Here is a 19,146-nt window from a genome sequence, read left to right as displayed (position 1 = left end):
GAGTGCTTGAGCCCCGCTGTCTGGCTGAGCACCTGCGCATGCCCTGGGTTCTGCTGTGCTGGGCAGTGCTGGGAGGGGGTGGTTACGCATTTGATGTGGTCAGGACCAGGCCCAGTGCTGACAGCCTCATGCTGGGGCACACGGATGCAGTGCTGAGCAGTGCGTGGATGCGAGGCTTCGCGCCTCACTTGTTGAGAGCAGCCAGCAGAAGAGCTCTGTGGGCAGCCCTATGAGCAGCCCTGTCCCTGTGGGGCCATCAGCCGTGGTCCTGAGTGCAAGAATGAGGCAAGGCCTTGGTGGGGAGGGGGAGCGGCCCATGATGCAAGTGCTGAGGTGCTCTCTCCCTCCTTTTGCTCGTATTTCTGTTCTCTTGGAGTCCAGCAGTGCCTTCCATACCATTGCTCACTGAACATTGCAGACAAAGCGCCCGGCACACAGACAGGCACAGACACAGTGAGGTTGGTGAAAGCTGGGCTGATGGGTCAGGCCCATGCGTTGGGGCACGGGTGGCACGCACTGGTGGCAGTCCCTGGGGGTTCCAAAGGGCTCCATTTCAGGGCTGGTTCTGTTCAGTGTTCCCTTCAGTGGCTGGATATGGCTTCTCAGTACGGACTGGGGGAGCAGAGGGTGGCTGAGAGCTCCACAGAAGGGCTCTGGGGGCTCTGGGACGGCCCGGTGGACATGAGCCTGCAGCGTCCTGCAGCCAAAAGGGCCCCTTCCCCTTTTGGGGGAGGAGAAGGCCCGGCAGTGCTGGTGAGGACAGGGACCGTCCTGTCTGCTCTGTGCTGCGGTCTGACCTCGAGCACAGGGTGCAGGTTGGGTGCTGCTGTGTCAGAAGGACACGGAGCTGTGAGAGAGCGTCCAAAGGATGGCTGTGGAGATGGGGGAGGGTCTGCAGAGCAAGGGGTGTGAGGAGAGCTGAGGGCTCTGTGTTTATTGGGCCCAAAGCAGAGGAGGCTGAGGGGAAGGCTCACTGCAGCTGCAGCTCCTCATGGACCTACAGCTCCCCAAAGGCTGCGGGTGGGCAGCGCCGAGCTCAGCTCTCTCCAACACTGACAGGCCGCAGTGTAATGGCATGGAGCTGTTAGAAGAGTGTAGGGTGCTATTGAGGGAAAATCTGTATCCTAGAGGGTGGTGGGCATGAAGCAGCTCCCCTGGGCAGTGGCATGGGCTGAGCTGCTGCAGCACTGGGACACTGTTCTCAGACGTAGGGTTTGGGTTAGGCTAGTCCAACGTGGGGGCAGGAGTCCTTTGCAACTCAGGACATTCTGTGATCCCACCACTCTCGCGGCACCCAGGAAGAATGGAGGGATGCTCCATGCCCCCATCTTAGGCAGGCTGTGCCCTGGCAGTGCTGCTGCTACTGCAGTGCCGGCCCAGTACAGGCTGTGAGCCGTGGTCCAAAGGTCCCACAAAGAGGCATTTCCCAGAAATGCTCCCAGCTCCAGGCAGTGCAATATGGAAAGTGCAGGCTGTGGCTCGGGGCGCTGGGGCTGCACCCCACTGCTCACAGCCAAGGACAGCAGCAGTGTGATGGGCACTGGGCTTTTCGTGGGCATCCATCCACGCACCAGCAGCACTGCCTCCATTCTCAGCCCTGGGCAGGGGTCTGCAGGGCTGCTGTCCTTCTCATGCAGCTGCCCATGTCCTCGTGTGTTCTCGCACTGATGCATCCCCAGGGACAGTCCATTGATCATTTGTATCATTTACATTAGCACAGGGAGGAAAGGAGGTTTGTGCCACTCTCACTCAAAATCTCTCTCCTTCCAGGCTCCCCGTGTGAGTGTGAGCGCTCTCCCGATGGCAGGACATCACAGCACAGGTGAGCTGCTCAGCTCCGCACACAGACAGGCGCAGCCCAGCCGGGCTCCTGGCTGAGTGCTGGGAAGCACGGGGAGTTCATGCGGGCTTTGTGGGAGGCCGTGGCCTCGGGGGCGTCCTGAGGCTGCCTCCCATCTCCGCCCTGAGAGCTCACAGAGCGAGGCTGAGGGCGGACGGGGCCGAGCGAGCCCTGCGTGCCTGCTGGCAGCCGGCTCCAGCCCGTGCCCCGTCCCGTCCCCGCAGGGCACAGCGGTGGCTCGGGGACACCTTTCCTCGTGGCCCCGGCACTCCGTGGCCAGCAGGGGGTGTCCCGGCACCGCGGGGCTCACACTCGTCTCTGCTTGGTCCACAGGGTCTGAGCTGAGGATCCTGCTGGTGGGCAAGACGGGGAGTGGCAAGAGTGCGACAGGGAACACCATCCTTGGGAAGGAGGCATTTGAATCTTATGTGTCACCACAGTCAATAACCCAGGAGTGCAAGGAAGTCAAAGGCTGCTCTGCTGGACGGTCACTGGTTGTTGTTGACACTCCTGGCTTTCATGTCACTATGGAAGACAACCTGAAAACAGCTGAGAAAAAAGCCTTTCAGTGCCTGTCTGGAGGGGTGCATGCCATCATCCTGGTGATGCAGCTGGGCAAAATGACACAGGAAGAGCAGAAAGAGGCTGAGTGCCTGTCCAAGATGTCCCATACTGAAGCACCCAAGTACACAATCCTGTTATTCACCCGAGCAGAGGAGCTGGAGCATCCAAAAGGTCTGAAGAGCTTCATAGAAAGGAGCGGATGCCTCAAGGAGCTGGCAGCCAAGTGTGGAAATCGGTACCTCGGTTTCAGCAACAGAGCCACTGGGGAGGCGAGGGATCGGCAGGTTGCAGAGCTCATCAGCATGATTGATGCCATGGTAGAGCAGAATCCTGATGCTCCGTGTTACACGCGAGAAATGCTGGAGAAGGTCGGTACCATCGTGTAGGAAGCAAGGGCTCAGTGAGAGAGGAAACAGCCTCGTCAGCCGTGCCGTTCCCCGCCTTCGTGGTACATGTGGGGCACGGAGTGTGGTGCCTGAAGGAGCTCTCCAGGAGTGCTTGAGCCCCGCTGTCTGGCTGAGCACCTGCGCATGCCCTGGGTTCTGCTGTGCTGGGCAGTGCTGGGAGGGGGTGGTTACGCATTTGATGTGGTCAGGACCAGGCCCAGTGCTGACAGCCTCATGCTGGGGCACACGGATGCAGTGCTGAGCAGTGCGTGGATGCGAGGCTTCGCGCCTCACTTGTTGAGAGCAGCCAGCAGAAGAGCTCTGTGGGCAGCCCTATGAGCAGCCCTGTCCCTGTGGGGCCATCAGCCGTGGTCCTGAGTGCAAGAATGAGGCAAGGCCTTGGTGGGGAGGGGGAGCGGCCCATGATGCAAGTGCTGAGGTGCTCTCTCCCTCCTTTTGCTCGTATTTCTGTTCTCTTGGAGTCCAGCAGTGCCTTCCATACCATTGCTCACTGAACATTGCAGACAAAGCGCCCGGCACACAGACAGGCACAGACACAGTGAGGTTGGTGAAAGCTGGGCTGATGGGTCAGGCCCATGCGTTGGGGCACGGGTGGCACGCACTGGTGGCAGTCCCTGGGGGTTCCAAAGGGCTCCATTTCAGGGCTGGTTCTGTTCAGTGTTCCCTTCAGTGGCTGGATATGGCTTCTCAGTACGGACTGGGGGAGCAGAGGGTGGCTGAGAGCTCCACAGAAGGGCTCTGGGGGCTCTGGGACGGCCCGGTGGACATGAGCCTGCAGCGTCCTGCAGCCAAAAGGGCCCCTTCCCCTTTTGGGGGAGGAGAAGGCCCGGCAGTGCTGGTGAGGACAGGGACCGTCCTGTCTGCTCTGTGCTGCGGTCTGACCTCGAGCACAGGGTGCAGGTTGGGTGCTGCTGTGTCAGAAGGACACGGAGCTGTGAGAGAGCGTCCAAAGGATGGCTGTGGAGGTGGGGGAGGGTCTGCAGAGCAAGGGGTGTGAGGAGAGCTGAGGGCTCTGTGTTTATTGGGCCTAAAGCAGAGGAGGCTGAGGGGAGGGCTCACTGCAGCTGCAGCTCCTCGTGGCCTTACAGCCCCTAATGGCCCTATGGCTGCTGAGAAGGAGCAGAGGGGCAGCACTGAGCTCCACTCTGACAGTGACAGGCCCCATCGGAATGGCATGGAGCTCTTAGAGGAGTGTTGTTTGCGGGTGAGGGAAAGGCTGCGCCCGAGGGCAGAGGGCGTGGAGCAGCTCCCCTGGCAAGTGGGCACAGGCTGAGCTGCTGGAGAACTGAAACATTGTTCTCAGACATAGGGTTTGGGTTTGGAATGTTCAGTGTGGAAGCCAGGAGTGCCTTCCAACTCAGGGCATTCTGTGATCCTGCCGGTCTCAGGGCCCCAAGAGGAGTGCAGTGATGCTCCAGGTTCCCAGCTTTTGCAGGCCATGCGCTGGCAGCACTGCTGCCACTGTGGTGCCATCCCCGTCCAGACTGAGCCATGGGCCAGAAGTCCCACAAAGAGGCATTTCCCAGAAATGCTCTCAGCTCCAGGCAGTGCAGTATTGAAAGTGCAGGCTGTGGCTCGGGGTGCTGAGGTTGCACTGACTGCTCACAACTGGGGATGGCAGGAGTGTGAAGGGCAGAAGGCTTTTCGTGGGAGTCCATGCTCACACCAGGAGCACTGCCCCCATGCTCAGCCCTGGGCAGGGGTCTGCCGGGCTGCTGTCCTTGTCATGCAGCTGCCCATGTCCTCGTGTGTCCTCACAGTGATGTGTCCCAGGGACGGTGCATTGATCGTTTGCATCACTTTCATAAGCACAGGGAGGGAAGCAGGGCAGCTTTGTGCCACTCTCACTCAAAATCTCTCTCCTCCCAGGCTCCCCGTGTGAGTGTGAGCGCTCTCCCGATGGCAGGACGTCACAGCACAGGTCAGTGCCTCCCCTGCTGCTGGTCGTGTGCGTCCTGAGGCTGCCTCCCATCTCCGCCCTGAGAGCTCACAGAGCGAGGCTGAGGGCGGACGGGGCCGAGCGAGCCCTGCGTGCCTGCTGGCAGCCGGCTCCAGCCCGTGCCCCGTCCCGTCCCCGCAGGGCACAGCGGTGGCTCGGGGACACCTTTCCTCGTGGCCCCGGCACTCCGTGGCCAGCAGGGGGTGTCCCGGCACCGCGGGGCTCACACTCGTCTCTGCTTGGTCCACAGGGTCTGAGCTGAGGATCCTGCTGGTGGGCAAGACGGGGAGTGGCAAGAGTGCGACAGGGAACACCATCCTTGGGAAGGAGGCATTTCATTCCATGTTGTCAGCACATTTGGTAACCCAAGAGTGCAAGGAAGTCAAGGATCATGTTAATGGAAGACCAGTTCTTGTTATCGACACTCCTGGCCTATTTGATACAAGGGAAGCCAATCAGGAAACAGCTGAAAAGATTAAGAAAGCCTTTCAGAGAACCACTGAAGGTGTCCATGCCATCATCCTGGTGATGCAGCTGGGACGAATCACACAGGAGGAGCAGAATGTGGCTGAATGTGTGACCAAGATGTTCCATACGAAAGCAGACAAATACACAATCCTGTTATTCACCCGAGCAGAGGAGCTGGAGCAACCAGAAGATCTGAAGGGTTTCATAGAAGTGAGACCATACCTCAAGGAGATGGCAGCCAATTGTGGAGATCGCTACATTGGTTTCAACAACAGAGCCAGTGGGGAGGCGAGGGATCAGCAGGTTGCAGAGCTCATCAGGATGATTGATGCCATGGTCGAGAAGAATGGCAATGCTCCGTGTTACACACAGAAAATGCTGGAGGAAGACACACGGACATTCTATGAAAAGTTTTGTACCTTCCTGTAAGCAGCGAGGGGTCGGCCCCAGAACAGGGACCTCCTCTGCTGCGCTGTTCCTGCTGTCTGTATGGGGTGATGTGAGGCAGGGTGTGTGGTGATGGGCCTGAAGGAGCTGTCAATAAACACTGAGCATTGCTGTCTGGAGGAGCGTCCGTCTGTGCCCTGGGTTCTGCTGTGCTGAGCAGTGCTGGCAGGAGGTGGTCGCACACACGGTGCAGTGGGGACGAGGCCCAGTGCCGGCTGTGCCTGCGGGGATGGGATGTGGAGGGCTGGTGCCCGTGGCTGTGGGCATGCAGGCTGCTCTGGAGGACGGCGGGGATGTGGAAGGGGAGCTGCCCTCGGTGCGAGAGCTGAGGTTCTCCAGCAGCCTTTGCTCCGAGATGTGTTGTCTGCACTGCTGGAATGGAGCACGCTTACGGGAAAGGCGTCTGTGGGACCTTGGGCCTCAGCTGGCGTGTGCAGGTGATGTGGGCGCCCTGCAGCTCGGAGGCAGCAGCAGGACGGGCAGCACATTGCTGGCAGAATTGGCAGGATGAAACGTTCAGCACACAGCTACACACGCACACAGTGCTGTGGGTGAAGACCGGGGCTCCGGGATCTGGGACAGGGGGGCACTGTGCTGGTGGCAGTCATGGGGGGTTCCGCTGGGCTCCGTGTCAGGGCTGATTCTCTTCAGTGTTCTCTCCATGGCTGGAAACTGTCACTGAGGTGCACTGAGGAAGGTTGTGGATGACACTGCACTGCCATGAGCTGCTGACTCTGTCAGGGGTGAAGAGGCCCGGCAGAGAGAGCCTTAGTGATGGGAGGGCCAGGCAGTGCCCAACGGAATGGAGGTGCCCGAGAGCAAGAGCTGCATTCTGCACAGGGGATGGGGCTGTCCTGGGTGTATGTAAAGAAACAGAGGCTGGATGGCAGCCCTACAGAAGGGCTCTGGGGGCTTTTGGTCATCGTGGAGGACGCAAGCCCACAGTGCCCTGCTGCAGCAGCAATGCTCAGTGCAGGAGGAGAGCAGCAACAGCACGAGTGCAGCAGTCAGAGCTGGGACACAGCGCAGCGCTGCTTTGGTGAGTTGCTGCAGCTCTGCTGCCACTGCCGGAACAAATTCCAAGGCAGCAGAATCTGCTTTCAAGGAGAGGGTTCTGACTTCCATGAATGAGGGTCAGCCAACATTTCTTTCCAAAGGCAAAGTCAATGTTGATGGGTAACTTTGATGCCATTTGGCTTTCTCCATGCACACCCGGCTGTGGGACTGACCTGAGTCCCCAGAGATCATCTGTGTCACCTTCATGGGCACAGGGAGGGAAGCAGGGCAGGTTTGTGCCACTCTCACTCAAAATCTCTCTCCTCCCAGGCTCCCCGTGTGAGTGTGAGCGCTCTCCCGATGGCAGGACGTCACAGCACAGGTTAGTCACTCAGCTGCGCACACAGACAGGCGCAGCCCAGCTGGTCTCCTGGCTGAGTGCTGGGAAGCACGGGGAGTTCATGCGGGCTTTGTGGGAGGCCGTGGCCTCGGGGGCGTCCTGAGGCTGCCTCCCATCTCTGCTTTCAGAGCCGCACAGATCGAGGCTGAGGGTGGATGGGGCCCACGAGCCCTGTGTGCCTGCTGGTTTGGGGCCCGGTCTCCTTGCCCGGTCGCGGGGTCCGGGCTCTGAGGGTGTTGTCTGTAACGGGACGGGGTCCATGGAAGCTCGGCGTGGGCTCGGCAGTCCCTGCAGGAGAAGTTGTCCGTCCCGTCCGACCCGTGTCCCGCTGTCCCCGCAGGTCGGCGGCCGGAGCTGCGCGTTGTGCTGCTGGGGCGGAGCGGAGCGGGGCGCAGCGCCACCGGCAACACGTTGCTGGGCGAGGAGCGCTTCGAGTCCCGGCTGGCGTCCCAACCCGTCACCACCACGTGCAAAGACGGCAGGCGGGATTGGGGCGAGTGGTGCGTGGTGGTCATGGACACCCCGGCGATTTTCGGGGGCTGTCAGTGGGACAAGCAGCATTTGGCCGAGGAGCGCCAGCGCTGCGTCAGATTCGCTGCCCGTGAGCCCTGCGTGCTGGTGCTGGTGACACAGCGGGCTGCTCCCCGCTCTCAGCCCACGCGCGCGGTGGCGCGGAGGAGCGAGCGGCGGAGCGGCTCTTGGAGGGCTTACGGCGTGCACGCGGTGGACGCGCCCGACGCCTTCGACTCGCCGGAGCGCAGCGCCCGGTGCCGCCGCGAGGTCGCCCGCTGTGCGCTGCGCGGGGTGGGCGCAGGGTTTGGGGAGATCCCTGAGCATGGAACGTGGAGGGACTAAAGGATAATGACGGTAATTAGTGTAATATTTGTGTTTCAATTAGCGCTCTGCATGCAGCATTGCTTCCTTCTGCTCCCAGCGGTCCAGGGCGCCGTCAGCAGCATCAGCACTGTTCTGAAACCAGCGGGAATCGCAGCCCGGACAGAGCCCATCCCCACGAGGGGCCTCTGGAAAAGGGAGGAGAAAGTGCAGCTGTTGTTCCTTGAAGCCGTCAGGGGGAACTCGAGCCCCCAAGGGAGCGCAGGGCGCTGAGCTCCGGGCTCTGTGACAACAGCAAGTGAAAGCATTCCTGCTGCTCCTGCTGCCCTCGGGTGAACCAAAGCCCGGGCTGAGCCGCTCCCATTCCCGAAAGTCACACGCTGAGCAGAAACCACACGGCCCCTCTGGGCCCCGTCCCGTTCCGTGCAGCAGGCAAAGGGACGGCCGGGGGTGGGGGGGTTCCCCTTGTGGGGGGTCTCTGCACCCCCGGGACCGCTGCCCTCAGCTGCACACAGAGCTGAGAGACAACGCAGTCATTGTCAGCAGCCAACGCGGGCTGGTGAGGGGCAAAACCTGTCCCGGGAACTCGGTGTGCAGGTCCAGCAGTCACCCACTGAGCTGCTCATGGGGATCCAGCTGGTTGGATGCAGAGCTGTTTCGGCTCCTGCACTGCCTCCATAGCATTGCTCGGGGCTGATTCTCTCCAGTGTTCCCTTCAGTGACTGGGGTTGGGTTCCCAGTATGGGGGGAGGAGGAGCAGAGGTCGGACAGCAGCCCCACAGAAGGGCTCTGGGGGCTGTGGGACGGCCCGGGGCATGTGAGCCATTAGAATGCCCTGCAGCCAAAAGAGCCCCAACCGCTGGGTGCAGCAGCCCAGCAGTGCTGGTGAGGGAAGGGACTGTGCCCTCTGCTCTGTGCTGCAGCCTGACCTCGAGCATGGGGTGCTGCTGCGTGAGAAGGGCATGGAGCTGTTAGAGTGGGTGGTCTGCAGAGGTGCCTGAGGCCCCAAGTGAGCTGTGGCTTGGGGATAGTGGGATTTGGTCTCCCCTGCCTCCACAGGGACACGCACAACAGGTGGCACAGCCTCATGTGCGAGGGCTGAATGTGCACAAGGAGAAAACCCCACAGCCTCCGGGTCCTTGTGCCAGGGCTGCAGCACTGCACGGCACGGCTGTGCTTCTGTTCACTGCGAGTGTACCAACAGGACAAAGGTGAATGGCCCTAATGTAAAAGAGGACAGGTTTAGATTAGGCATCATGAAACAATTCTTTAAGACAAGGGTGGTGAGGCCGTAAATAAGTTTCCCGGAAGAGCTGCTGATGCCCCATCCCTGGCAGCGCCCGAGTCCAGGCTGGATGTGGCTTTGCACAGCGGGCGGTGTCCCCGCCCTGGGGCAGCTCAGATGCGGCCAATGGTGGAGCAGCGCTACCTGGGATCCCAGCACTGCCCTCCTCCCGACGCCGCCTCTAAAAGCGCTGCTGAGCTGCACGGCGCTTCCAGCCCCGGCGCTGCTGTGCGGGACGAGAGCAGCAACAGCACGAGTGCAGCAGTCAGAGCTGGGACACAGCGCAGCGCTGCTTTGGTGAGTTGCTGCAGCTCTGCTGCCACTGCCGGAACAAATTCCAAGGCAGCAGAATCTGCTTTCAGGGAGTGGGTTCTGACTTCATGAATGCGGGACAGTCATCATTTCTTTCCAAAGACAAAGTCAATGCAGATGGGTAATTTTGATGCCACTTGGCTTTCTCCATGCACACCCGGCTGTGGGACTGACCTGAGTCCCCAGAGATCATCTGTGTCACCTTCATGGGCACAGGGAGGGAAGCAGGGCAGCTTTGTGCCACTCTCACTCAAAATCTCTCTCCTCCCAGGCTCCCCATGTGAGTGTGAGCGCTCTCCCGATGGCAGGACATCACAGCAAAGGTGAGCTGCTCAGCTCCGCACACAGACAGGCGCAGCCCAGCCGGGCTCCTGGCTGAGTGCTGGGAAGCACGGGGAGTTCATGCGGGCTTTGTGGGAGGCCGTGGCCTCGGGGGCGTCCTGAGGCTGCCTCCCATCTCCGCCCTGAGAGCTCACAGAGCGAGGCTGAGGGCGGACGGGGCCGAGCGAGCCCTGCGTGCCTGCTGGCAGCCGGCTCCAGCCCGTGCCCCGTCCCGTCCCCGCAGGGCACAGCGGTGGCTCGGGGACACCTTTCCTCGTGGCCCCGGCACTCCGTGGCCAGCAGGGGGTGTCCCGGCACCGCGGGGCTCACACTCGTCTCTGCTTGGTCCACAGGGTCTGAGCTGAGGATCCTGCTGGTGGGCAAGACGGGGAGTGGCAAGAGTGCGACAGGGAACACCATCCTTGGAAGAAATGTATTTTTATCGGGTTCGTCATCACATGCGGTAACAAGATGCTTCAATATAGAGGAGAACAACTTTGCTGGAAGACCAATTGTTGTTGTTGACACTCCTGGCCTTTTTCATGGAAGAGAAGCCAATGTGAGAACTGCTGAAAACATTAAGGAAAGCCTTCAGGTCCTCTCTTCAGGGTTCCACGCCATCATCATGGTGATTCAGATCACTGAAGAGGCGGAAAAAGTGGCTAAACGGGTGAACGATGTTTTTGATACTAAAGCAGACAAATACACAATCCTGGGATTCACCCTGGCAGAACAGCTGGAGCATCCAGAAGATCTGAAGGGTTTCATAGAAGGGATGCCATACCTCAAGGAGCTGGCAGCAAGGTGTGGAAATCGATGCATTGGTTTCAGCAACAAGGACTCCAAAGTGATGAGGAATGTTCAGTCTGCAAAGCTCATCAACATGATTGATGCCATGGTAGAGGAGAATGGCAGTGCTCCATGTTACACACAGGAAATGCTGGAGGACGACAGATGGAAATTCCTTGAGAACTTTTGTACCATCCTGTAAGCAGTGAGGGGTCGGCCCCAGAACAGGGACCTCCTCTGCTGCGCTGTTCCTGCTGTCTGTATGGGGTGATGTGAGGCAGGGTGTGTGGTGATGGGCCTGAAGGAGCTGTCAATAAACACTGAGCATTGCTGTCTGGAGGAGCGTCCGTCTGTGCCCTGGGTTCTGCTGTGCTGAGCAGTGCTGGCAGGAGGTGGTCGCACACACGGTGCAGTGGGGACGAGGCCCAGTGCCGGCTGTGCCTGCGGGGATGGGATGTGGAGGGCTGGTGCCCGTGGCTGTGGGCATGCAGGCTGCTCTGGAGGACGGCGGGGATGTGGAAGGGGAGCTGCCCTCGGTGCGAGAGCTGAGGTTCTCCAGCAGCCTTTGCTCCGAGATGTGTTGTCTGCACTGCTGGAATGGAGCACGCTTACGGGAAAGGCGTCTGTGGGACCTTGGGCCTCAGCTGGCGTGTGCAGGTGATGTGGGCGCCCTGCAGCTCGGAGGCAGCAGCAGGACGGGCAGCACATTGCTGGCAGAATTGGCAGGATGAAACGTTCAGCACACAGCTACACACGCACACAGTGCTGTGGGTGAAGACCGGGGCTCCGGGATCTGGGACAGGGGGGCACTGTGCTGGTGGCAGTCATGGGGGGTTCCGCTGGGCTCCGTGTCAGGGCTGATTCTCTTCAGTGTTCTCTCCATGGCTGGAAACTGTCACTGAGGTGCACTGAGGAAGGTTGTGGATGACACTGCACTGCCACCAGCTCATAAAATCATAGAATCATAGAATCATAGAATCACCAAGGTTGGAAAAGACCTCAAAGCTCATCCAGTCCAACCGTTCACCCATTCCCAATAGCTCCCACTAAACCATGTCCCTCAACACAACATCCAGCCTTTCCTTGAACACCCCCACGCTCAGTGACTCCACCACCTCCCTGGGCATCCATTCCAGTGCCTGACCACCCTTTCTGAAAAGTAATACTTCCTCATGTCCAGCCTGAATCTCCCCTGCCGTAGCTTGGAACCATTCCCTCTGCTCCCATCACTGATGACATGAGAGCAGAGGCCGACCCCCAGCTCACTACAGCCTCCCTTCAGGATGTTATAGAGAGCAGTGAGGAGTTATAGAGAGCAATGAGCTGCTGACTCTGTCAGGGCTGGAGAGGCCTGGCAGAGAAAGCCTGAATGATTTGAGGGCCACGCAGTGCCCAACCTCAGAGAGAAAGAGCTGCATTCTGCACCTGGGTCGGGGCTGCCCTGCATACACGTACAGACTGGGGTAGCAGAGGCTGGATGGCAGTCCCACAGAAGGGCTCTGGGAGTGATGGCACGCATGGCCATGGAGCGTTCAGGTTGTTCTGGGGATGGCTGTCGTGTGGAAGGGGGGCTGCCCCATGTGCAAGAACTGAGGCTCTCTGCCTTCCTTCACTCTTAGTTTCAATATCTGCACTTCCCAGAGCTGAGTGCAGTTATAGGATGTGTCTGTTTGTGCACTTTGTGCCTCACGCAGTGTGTCTGCAGGTGGGGTCCTGCAGCCAAAAGGGCCCCTTCCCCTTTTGGGGGAGGAGAAGGCCCAGCAGTGCCAGCGAGGACAGGGACCGTCCTGTCTGCTCTGTGCTGCGGTCTGACCTCGAGCACAGGGTGCAGGTTGGGTGCTGCTGTGTCAGAAGGACACGGAGCTGTGAGAGAGCATCCAAAGGATGGCTGCGGAGATGGGGGAGGGTCTGCAGAGCAAGGGGTGTGAGGAGAGCTGAGGACCCTGGGTTTGCTGTGTTCAGAGCAGAGGAGGTTGAGGGGAGGGCTCACTGCAGCTGCAGTTCCTCATGGGCCTTACAGCCCCTCAAAGGCAGCAGAGGTGCAGCACTGAGCTCTGCTCTCTGTGGCTGCAGCAGGGCGTGAGGGAACAGCATGGAGCTGTCAGGGGAGGGTTGGATGGAGGAAAGGGTAAGGCTCTGCCCCAGAGGATGGTGAGCAGGGAGCAGCTCGCCTGGGCAGTGGGCATGAACTCGAGTGCTGGGACCACACTGCCAGAGTGCTGGGACGCCACTCTCACACAAAGGGTTTTTGTTTGGCTTGTCCAACGTGGAGTCAAGGATCCCTTCCAACTCAGGACATTCTGTGATCCCACCATCCTCATGCACTCAGAAGGAGGACACAATCACAGAACGTCAGGGATTGGAAGCGACCTCAAGAGGTCATAGAATCATAGAATGGCCTGGGTTGAAAAGGACCACAATAATCATCGACTTTCAACCCCTGCTGTGTGCAGGTCGCCAACCAGCAGCCCAGGCTGCCCAGAGCCACATCCAGCCTGGCCTTGAATGCCTGCAGGGATGGGGCATCCACAGCCTCCTTGGGCAACCTGTGCCAGTGCCTCACCACCCTCTGGCTGAAAAACTTCCTCCTCATATCCAACCCAAACCTCCCCTGTCTCACTTTAAAACCATTCCCCTTGTCCCATCACCACCCACCCTCACACAGAGCCGTTCCCCTCCTGTTTATCTGCTCCCTTCAAGCACTGAAGGCCACCCTGAGGTCTCCCTGCAGCCTTCTCTACTCCAAGCTCAAAAAGCCCAGATCCCTCAACCTTTCCTCACAGCAGAGCTGCTCCAGCCCTGTGCTCATCTCAGTGTCCTCCTCTGTACTCGCTCCAAGAGCTCCACGTCCTTCCTGTGCTGGGGGCCTGAAGTCCCTTTTGATTGTCCCAGAACTTCTTTTGCCTACCTTTTCATTTCCAATGTGGAAAACCAGTAGTGAATAATAATCGGAGGGCTTAACGAGGCGAGTGATGTTCCTGGCAACATCTCACCCGGGCACCAGGCAGGCAGCAGAGCTCCCTGTGGGACGGATCCGAGCAGCATATCGGGCCCTCGGTTCGCCTACGACAACAGCCCTCATTTTTTTCCTGACTGACGCTGTAGCAAAGCGGGGAGCAGACTGACTAACCTTGGGCACCCTCTCCTGCACGGATGGACTTTCACTGATATGCACATCCCCCCAGCCCCTCCAGCTCCAGAGACTCATACCTGTTACGTAAGGGCACCTGGGAAGGTGGGACAGGCTGAGGGGCAGTCGGCTTACTGCCCCAAACAGGGACTGGTTTCCATCCCTCACCGTCTTTGAGGTCGCCGCTTTCCACCTGACTGTGAGAAGGCAGACGATCCCCCACTCTTGAGGAGCATCTCCAGCACCCTTCCTGTAGGGATGGCAGAACGACTCCACCAATCGATCCCTTTCCCACAATCCCAGGCGCTCCTCAGCCTTTCTGCTTCCTCCTTTAGCTTCCCACTATGCTGAGCAGCGAGATATCAACCCTGCTTCCTGTGCAGCCGTGTGAACAGGTTTGCACTTTGGTTTTATCTGGGGTGTATTTGAAGAAGCCCTTTCCGTTGTCCTTGACCCCTCTTGCGAGGTTTAATTCTAAGCCTTAGCTTTCCTAGTTGCCTGCCTACATCCTCTGACAAGTCTTATAATCCTCCCAGGTGACCAATCATTCCTTCCATGATCTGTGGACTCTCCTCTTCCACTCGAGCTTGCCCAGCAGTTTCCTGTTTAACCGTGCAGGTCTCCTCGCTCCCTTTCTCAACTTCCTACCTGCTGGGATGTGCTGATCTTCAGCTTGGAAGAAATGGTCCTTGATTGCTAACCAACAACCCTGTGCCCCTTTACCTTCAAGTACCCCATCCCATGGCATTTTCCCTAGCAATTGCTTGAGAAGGCCAAAGATGGCCCTTCTGAAGTCCAGAGCTGTGATTTGATTCTGCTCCGTATTCCGTTCTTGCCACATGAGATCCTGAACTCCACCACCACATGATCTCTGCAGCCAAGGCTGCCCTCAGCCTTGAGCATTTCAACCTTACCCTCCTTATTAGTGAGAATAAGATCCAGCAGCGCTCCTCTCCTGGTTGGTTCATCCACCGTTTGCATCAGGAAGTTATCATCAGTGCTCGGGAGGAACCTCTGGAACTGTGGATGCTGGGCTGAGGAGGACTTCCAGCAGATATCAGGGTAGTTAAAATCCCCCACGATAACCACATAATGGTGAGGCTGCTAGCAGCTGCTTGCAGAAGGCCTCATCTGCTTCCTCGTCCTGATCTGGTGGCCTGTAACAGACAGCCACAACAGTATCACCCATGCCAGTCTGCCCCTTAATTCTCACCCACAAATTCACAACCTGCTCCTGTCTGCCACTGCACAGTACTCAATACTGTAGTTGCTCTCTCATGTAAAGAGCAACCTTGCCTTGCTGGCCTGACTTGCCAGAGAAGGACACCACCATCCATGACCACACTCCAGCCGTGTGATCTGTCCCACCACGTTTCTGTAATTGCCACCAGATCGCAATCTTCCTAAACACAGATTTTTAACTCCTCCTGCTTGTTTTCCATGATGTGTGCAATGGTGTAAAGGCATTTCAGGGAGCATGCTGAGCACGCTGATTTCAAACTAGGGGGGTGGGAGGCCTCCCGGTCTACATCAGTACCACAATGCTGCCCCACGAGTGCAAGTCCATCCACAACCCCATCCCCTTCAAATCAAGTCTGGGATTCTCCATGCCCCCACCCTGGGCAGGCCGTGCCTTAGCAATGCTGCTGCCACCACGGTGCCACCCAGTACAGACTGTGAGCCGTGGTCCAAAGGTCCCACAAAGAGGCATTTCCCAGAAATGCTCCCAGCTCCAGGCAGTGCAATATCGAAAGTGCAGGCTGTGGCTCGGGGCGCTGGGGCTGCACCCCACTGCTCACAGCCAAGGACAGCAGCAGTGTGATGGGCACTGGGCTTTTCGTGGGCATCCATCCATGCACCAGCAGCACTGCCCCATTCTCAGGCCCAAACAGCGGTCTGCACTGCTGCTGTCCTTGCCATGAAGCAGCCCATGTCCTCGTGTGTACTCACAGCAATGCATCTCCAGGGCCAGTCCAGTGTGCCCATGGCCAGCCATGAGTCCCCACGCCCAGGCCTGCAATGTGCTGAACAGCTGTGCACCGGTGGCAAGGCCTGCCAAACATGACCTGCAAACACCAAAGAACATCCACAGCTTCCTTGGTGCCACAGCTGTTCTGAAGAAGAAGAACTGAGGCAATTTGCACGACTTGAAGCTCAAGCAGTGAGGGAAACATCAGCACTCCCTTTGCCGTCTGTGCAGGTGGGTGAGCACCACTGCGGCTGCCCAGCACTGCCGTGGGGTCTCCGTCCCTGCAGAGGTTGCACAGCCAAAGGGACACAGCCCTGGGCAGCGGGCGATGGGGGACCGATGGGCGGGGATAAATGGAGCGGGCGGTCTGCAGAAATGCCTGAGCCCAGGTGAGCTGTGGTTTGGGGATGTGGGATTTGGTCTGCCCTGCCTGCACAGGGACACCCAGAGCAGGGGGCCCAGCCTCATGTGTGCGGCAACGGAGGTCTCAAAAGAGGAGACCCCACAGCCTCTGTGTCCTTGTGCCAGGGCTGCAGCACTGCGCAGCACAACAATTCCTTTATCTGAGAATGTACCAACAGGACAAAGGTGAATGGCTTGAATGTAAAAGAGGGCAGGTTTAGATTAGGCATCATGAAGAAATTATTCAAGACAAGGGTGGTGAGGCCATAAATGAAGTTTCCCGGAAGAGCTGCTGATGCCCCATCCCTGGCAGCGCCCGAGTCCAGGCTGGATGTGGCTTTGCACAGCGGGCGGTGTCCCCGCCCTGGGGCAGCTCAGATGCGGCCAATGGTGGAGCAGCGCTACCTGGGATCCCAGCACTGCCCTCCTCCCGACGCCGCCTCTAAAAGCGCTGCTGAGCTGCACGGCGCTTCCAGCCCCGGCGCTGCTGTGCGGGACGAGAGCAGCAACAGCACGAGTGCAGCAGTCAGAGCTGGGACACAGCGCAGCGCTGCTTTGGTGAGTTGCTGCAGCTCTGCTGCCACTGCGGGAACAAATTCCAAGGCAGCAGAATCTGCTTTCAAGGAGAGGGTTCTGACTTCCATGCATAAGGTTCAGCCAATATCTCTTTCCTAAGGTGCTGTCAAAGTCAATGTTGATGGGTAACTTTGATGCCACTTGGCTTTCTCCATGCACACCCGGTTGCGGGACTGACCTGAGTCCCCAGAGATCATCTGTGTCACCTTCATTGGCACAGGGAGGGAAGCAGGGCAGCTTTGTGCCACTCTCACTCAAAATCTCTCTCCTCCCAGGCTCCCTGTGTGAGTGTGAGCGCTCTCCCGATGGCAGGACATCACAGCACAGGTGAGCTGCTCAGCTCCGCACACAGACAGGCGCAGCCCAGCCGGGCTGCTGGCTGAGTGCTGGGAAGCACGGGGAGTTCATGCGGGCTTTGTGGGAGGCCGTGGCCTCGGGGGCGTCCTGAGGCTGCCTCCCATCTCCGCCCTGAGAGCTCACAGAGCGAGGCTGAGGGCGGACGGGGCCGAGCGAGCCCTGCGTGCCTGCTGGCAGCCGGCTCCAGCCCGTGCCCCGTCCCGTCCCCGCAGGGCACAGCGGTGGCTCGGGGACACCTTTCCTCGTGGCCCCGGCACTCCGTGGCCAGCAGGGGGTGTCCCGGCACCGCGGGGCTCACACTCGTCTCTGCTTGGTCCACAGGGTCCCAGCTGAGCATCATCCTGGTGGGGAAGACAGGGAATGGGAAGAGTGCGACAGGGAACACCATCCTTGGGAAGGAGGCATTTACTTCTGATTTGTCAGCCGAGTCGGTAACCCGAGAGTGTGAAAAACTAGAATGTTTCTTCGGTGACAGATCAATTGAAGTTGTCGACACGCCCGGCCTTTTTGACACTAAGTTAGTCAATGAGAAAACAGCTGAAAAGATTCAGAAAGCCTTTAAGAAACTCTATTCAGGGGTCCATGCCATCATCCTGGTGATGCAGCTGGCCCGAATCAGTAAGGAAGAGCAGGAAGTGGCTGAGTGGGTGACCAGAATCTTCCATTCTAAAGCAGAGAGATACACAATTCTCTTATTCACCCGAGCAGAGGAGCTGAAGCATCCAAAAGGTCTGAAGGATTTCATAGAAAAGAGCCCATACCTCAAGGAGCTGGCAGCCAAGTGTGGAGATCGCTACATTGGTTTCAACAACAGAGCCAGTGGGGAGGCGAGGGATCGGCAGGTTGCAGAGCTCATCAGCATGATTGATGCCATGGTAGAGGAGAATGGCAGTGCACCGCGTTACACACAGGAAATGCTGGAGGAAGACACACGGACATTCTTTCAAAAGTTTTGTACCATCCTGTAAGCAGCGAGGGGTCGGCCCCAGAACAGGGACCTCCTCTGCTGCGCTGTTCCTGCTGTCTGTATGGGGTGATGTGAGGCAGGGTGTGTGGTGATGGGCCTGAAGGAGCTGTCAATAAACACTGAGCATTGCTGTCTGGAGGAGCGTCCGTCTGTGCCCTGGGTTCTGCTGTGCTGAGCAGTGCTGGCAGGAGGTGGTCGCACACACGGTGCAGTGGGGACGAGGCCCAGTGCCGGCTGTGCCTGCGGGGATGGGATGTGGAGGGCTGGTGCCCGTGGCTGTGGGCATGCAGGCTGCTCTGGAGGACGGCGGGGATGTGGAAGGGGAGCTGCCCTCGGTGCGAGAGCTGAGGTTCTCCAGCAGCCTTTGCTCCGAGATGTGTTGTCTGCACTGCTGGAATGGAGCACGCTTACGGGAAAGGCGTCTGTGGGACCTTGGGCCTCAGCTGGCGTGTGCAGGTGATGTGGGCGCTGTGCAGCTCGGAGGCAGCAGCAGGACGGGCAGCACATTGCTGGCAGAATTGGCAGGATGAAACGTTCAGCACACAGCTACACACGCACACAGTGCTGTGGGTGAAGACCGGGGCTCCGGGATCTGGGACAGGGGGGCACTGTGCTGGTGGCAGTCATGGGGGGTTCCGCTGGGCTCCGTGTCAGGGCTGATTCTCTTCAGTGTTCTCTCCACGGCTGGAAACTGTCACTGAGGTGCACTGAGGAAGGTTGTGGATGACACTGCACTGCCATGAGCTGCTGACTCTGTCAGGGGCAGAAAGGTTTACAGAGAGACCCTGAGCGATGGGAGGGCCAGGCAGTGCCCTACGGAATGGAGGTGAACGGGAGTGAGAGCTGCATTCTGAACCTGAGACAGGACTGCCCTGGATACATCATGTACAGAGTGGGGAATGAGAGACCAGACAGCAGCCTCACAAAAGAGCTCTGGGAGAGACGGCACTGATGGCTGTGGGGCATTCAGGCGGTTCTGGGGATGGAGGTTGTTTGGGAGGTGCCCTCAGCGCAAGAACTGAGGCTCTCTGCCTTCCTTCACTCTTAGTTTCAATATCTGCACTTCCCGGAGCTGAGAGCAGTTACAGGATGTGTCTGTTTGTGCACTTTGTGCCTCACGCAGTGTGTCTGCAGGTGGGGCCA

The 19,146-nt window shown here is 58.9% G+C and overlaps 1 protein-coding gene across 1 annotated transcript; it reads left to right on the top strand.

Moving 5' to 3' along the window:
• Window positions 1-594: 594 nt before the first annotated feature.
• LOC306948523 (uncharacterized protein) lies at window positions 595-18,004 on the top strand (the record flags this gene model as incomplete). Its single annotated transcript, XM_079538162.1, has 9 exons — window positions 595-753; window positions 2,065-2,772; window positions 4,718-5,633; window positions 7,402-7,865; window positions 9,764-9,815; window positions 10,167-10,790; window positions 16,417-16,661; window positions 16,955-17,006; window positions 17,358-18,004. The coding sequence occupies 9 exons, from the start codon at window positions 595-597 to the stop codon at window positions 18,002-18,004; spliced, it is 3,867 nt and encodes a 1,288-aa protein (XP_079394288.1).
• Between the last annotated feature and the right edge of the window lie 1,142 nt (window positions 18,005-19,146).

This window comes from Tetrao urogallus, assembly GCF_951394365.1.
Source record: "Tetrao urogallus genome assembly, chromosome: 7".
Taxonomy (NCBI): domain Eukaryota; kingdom Metazoa; phylum Chordata; class Aves; order Galliformes; family Phasianidae; genus Tetrao; species Tetrao urogallus.
The sequence above is the reverse complement of the archived record's forward strand: the minus strand, read 5'-3'. Positions and strand labels throughout refer to the sequence as shown.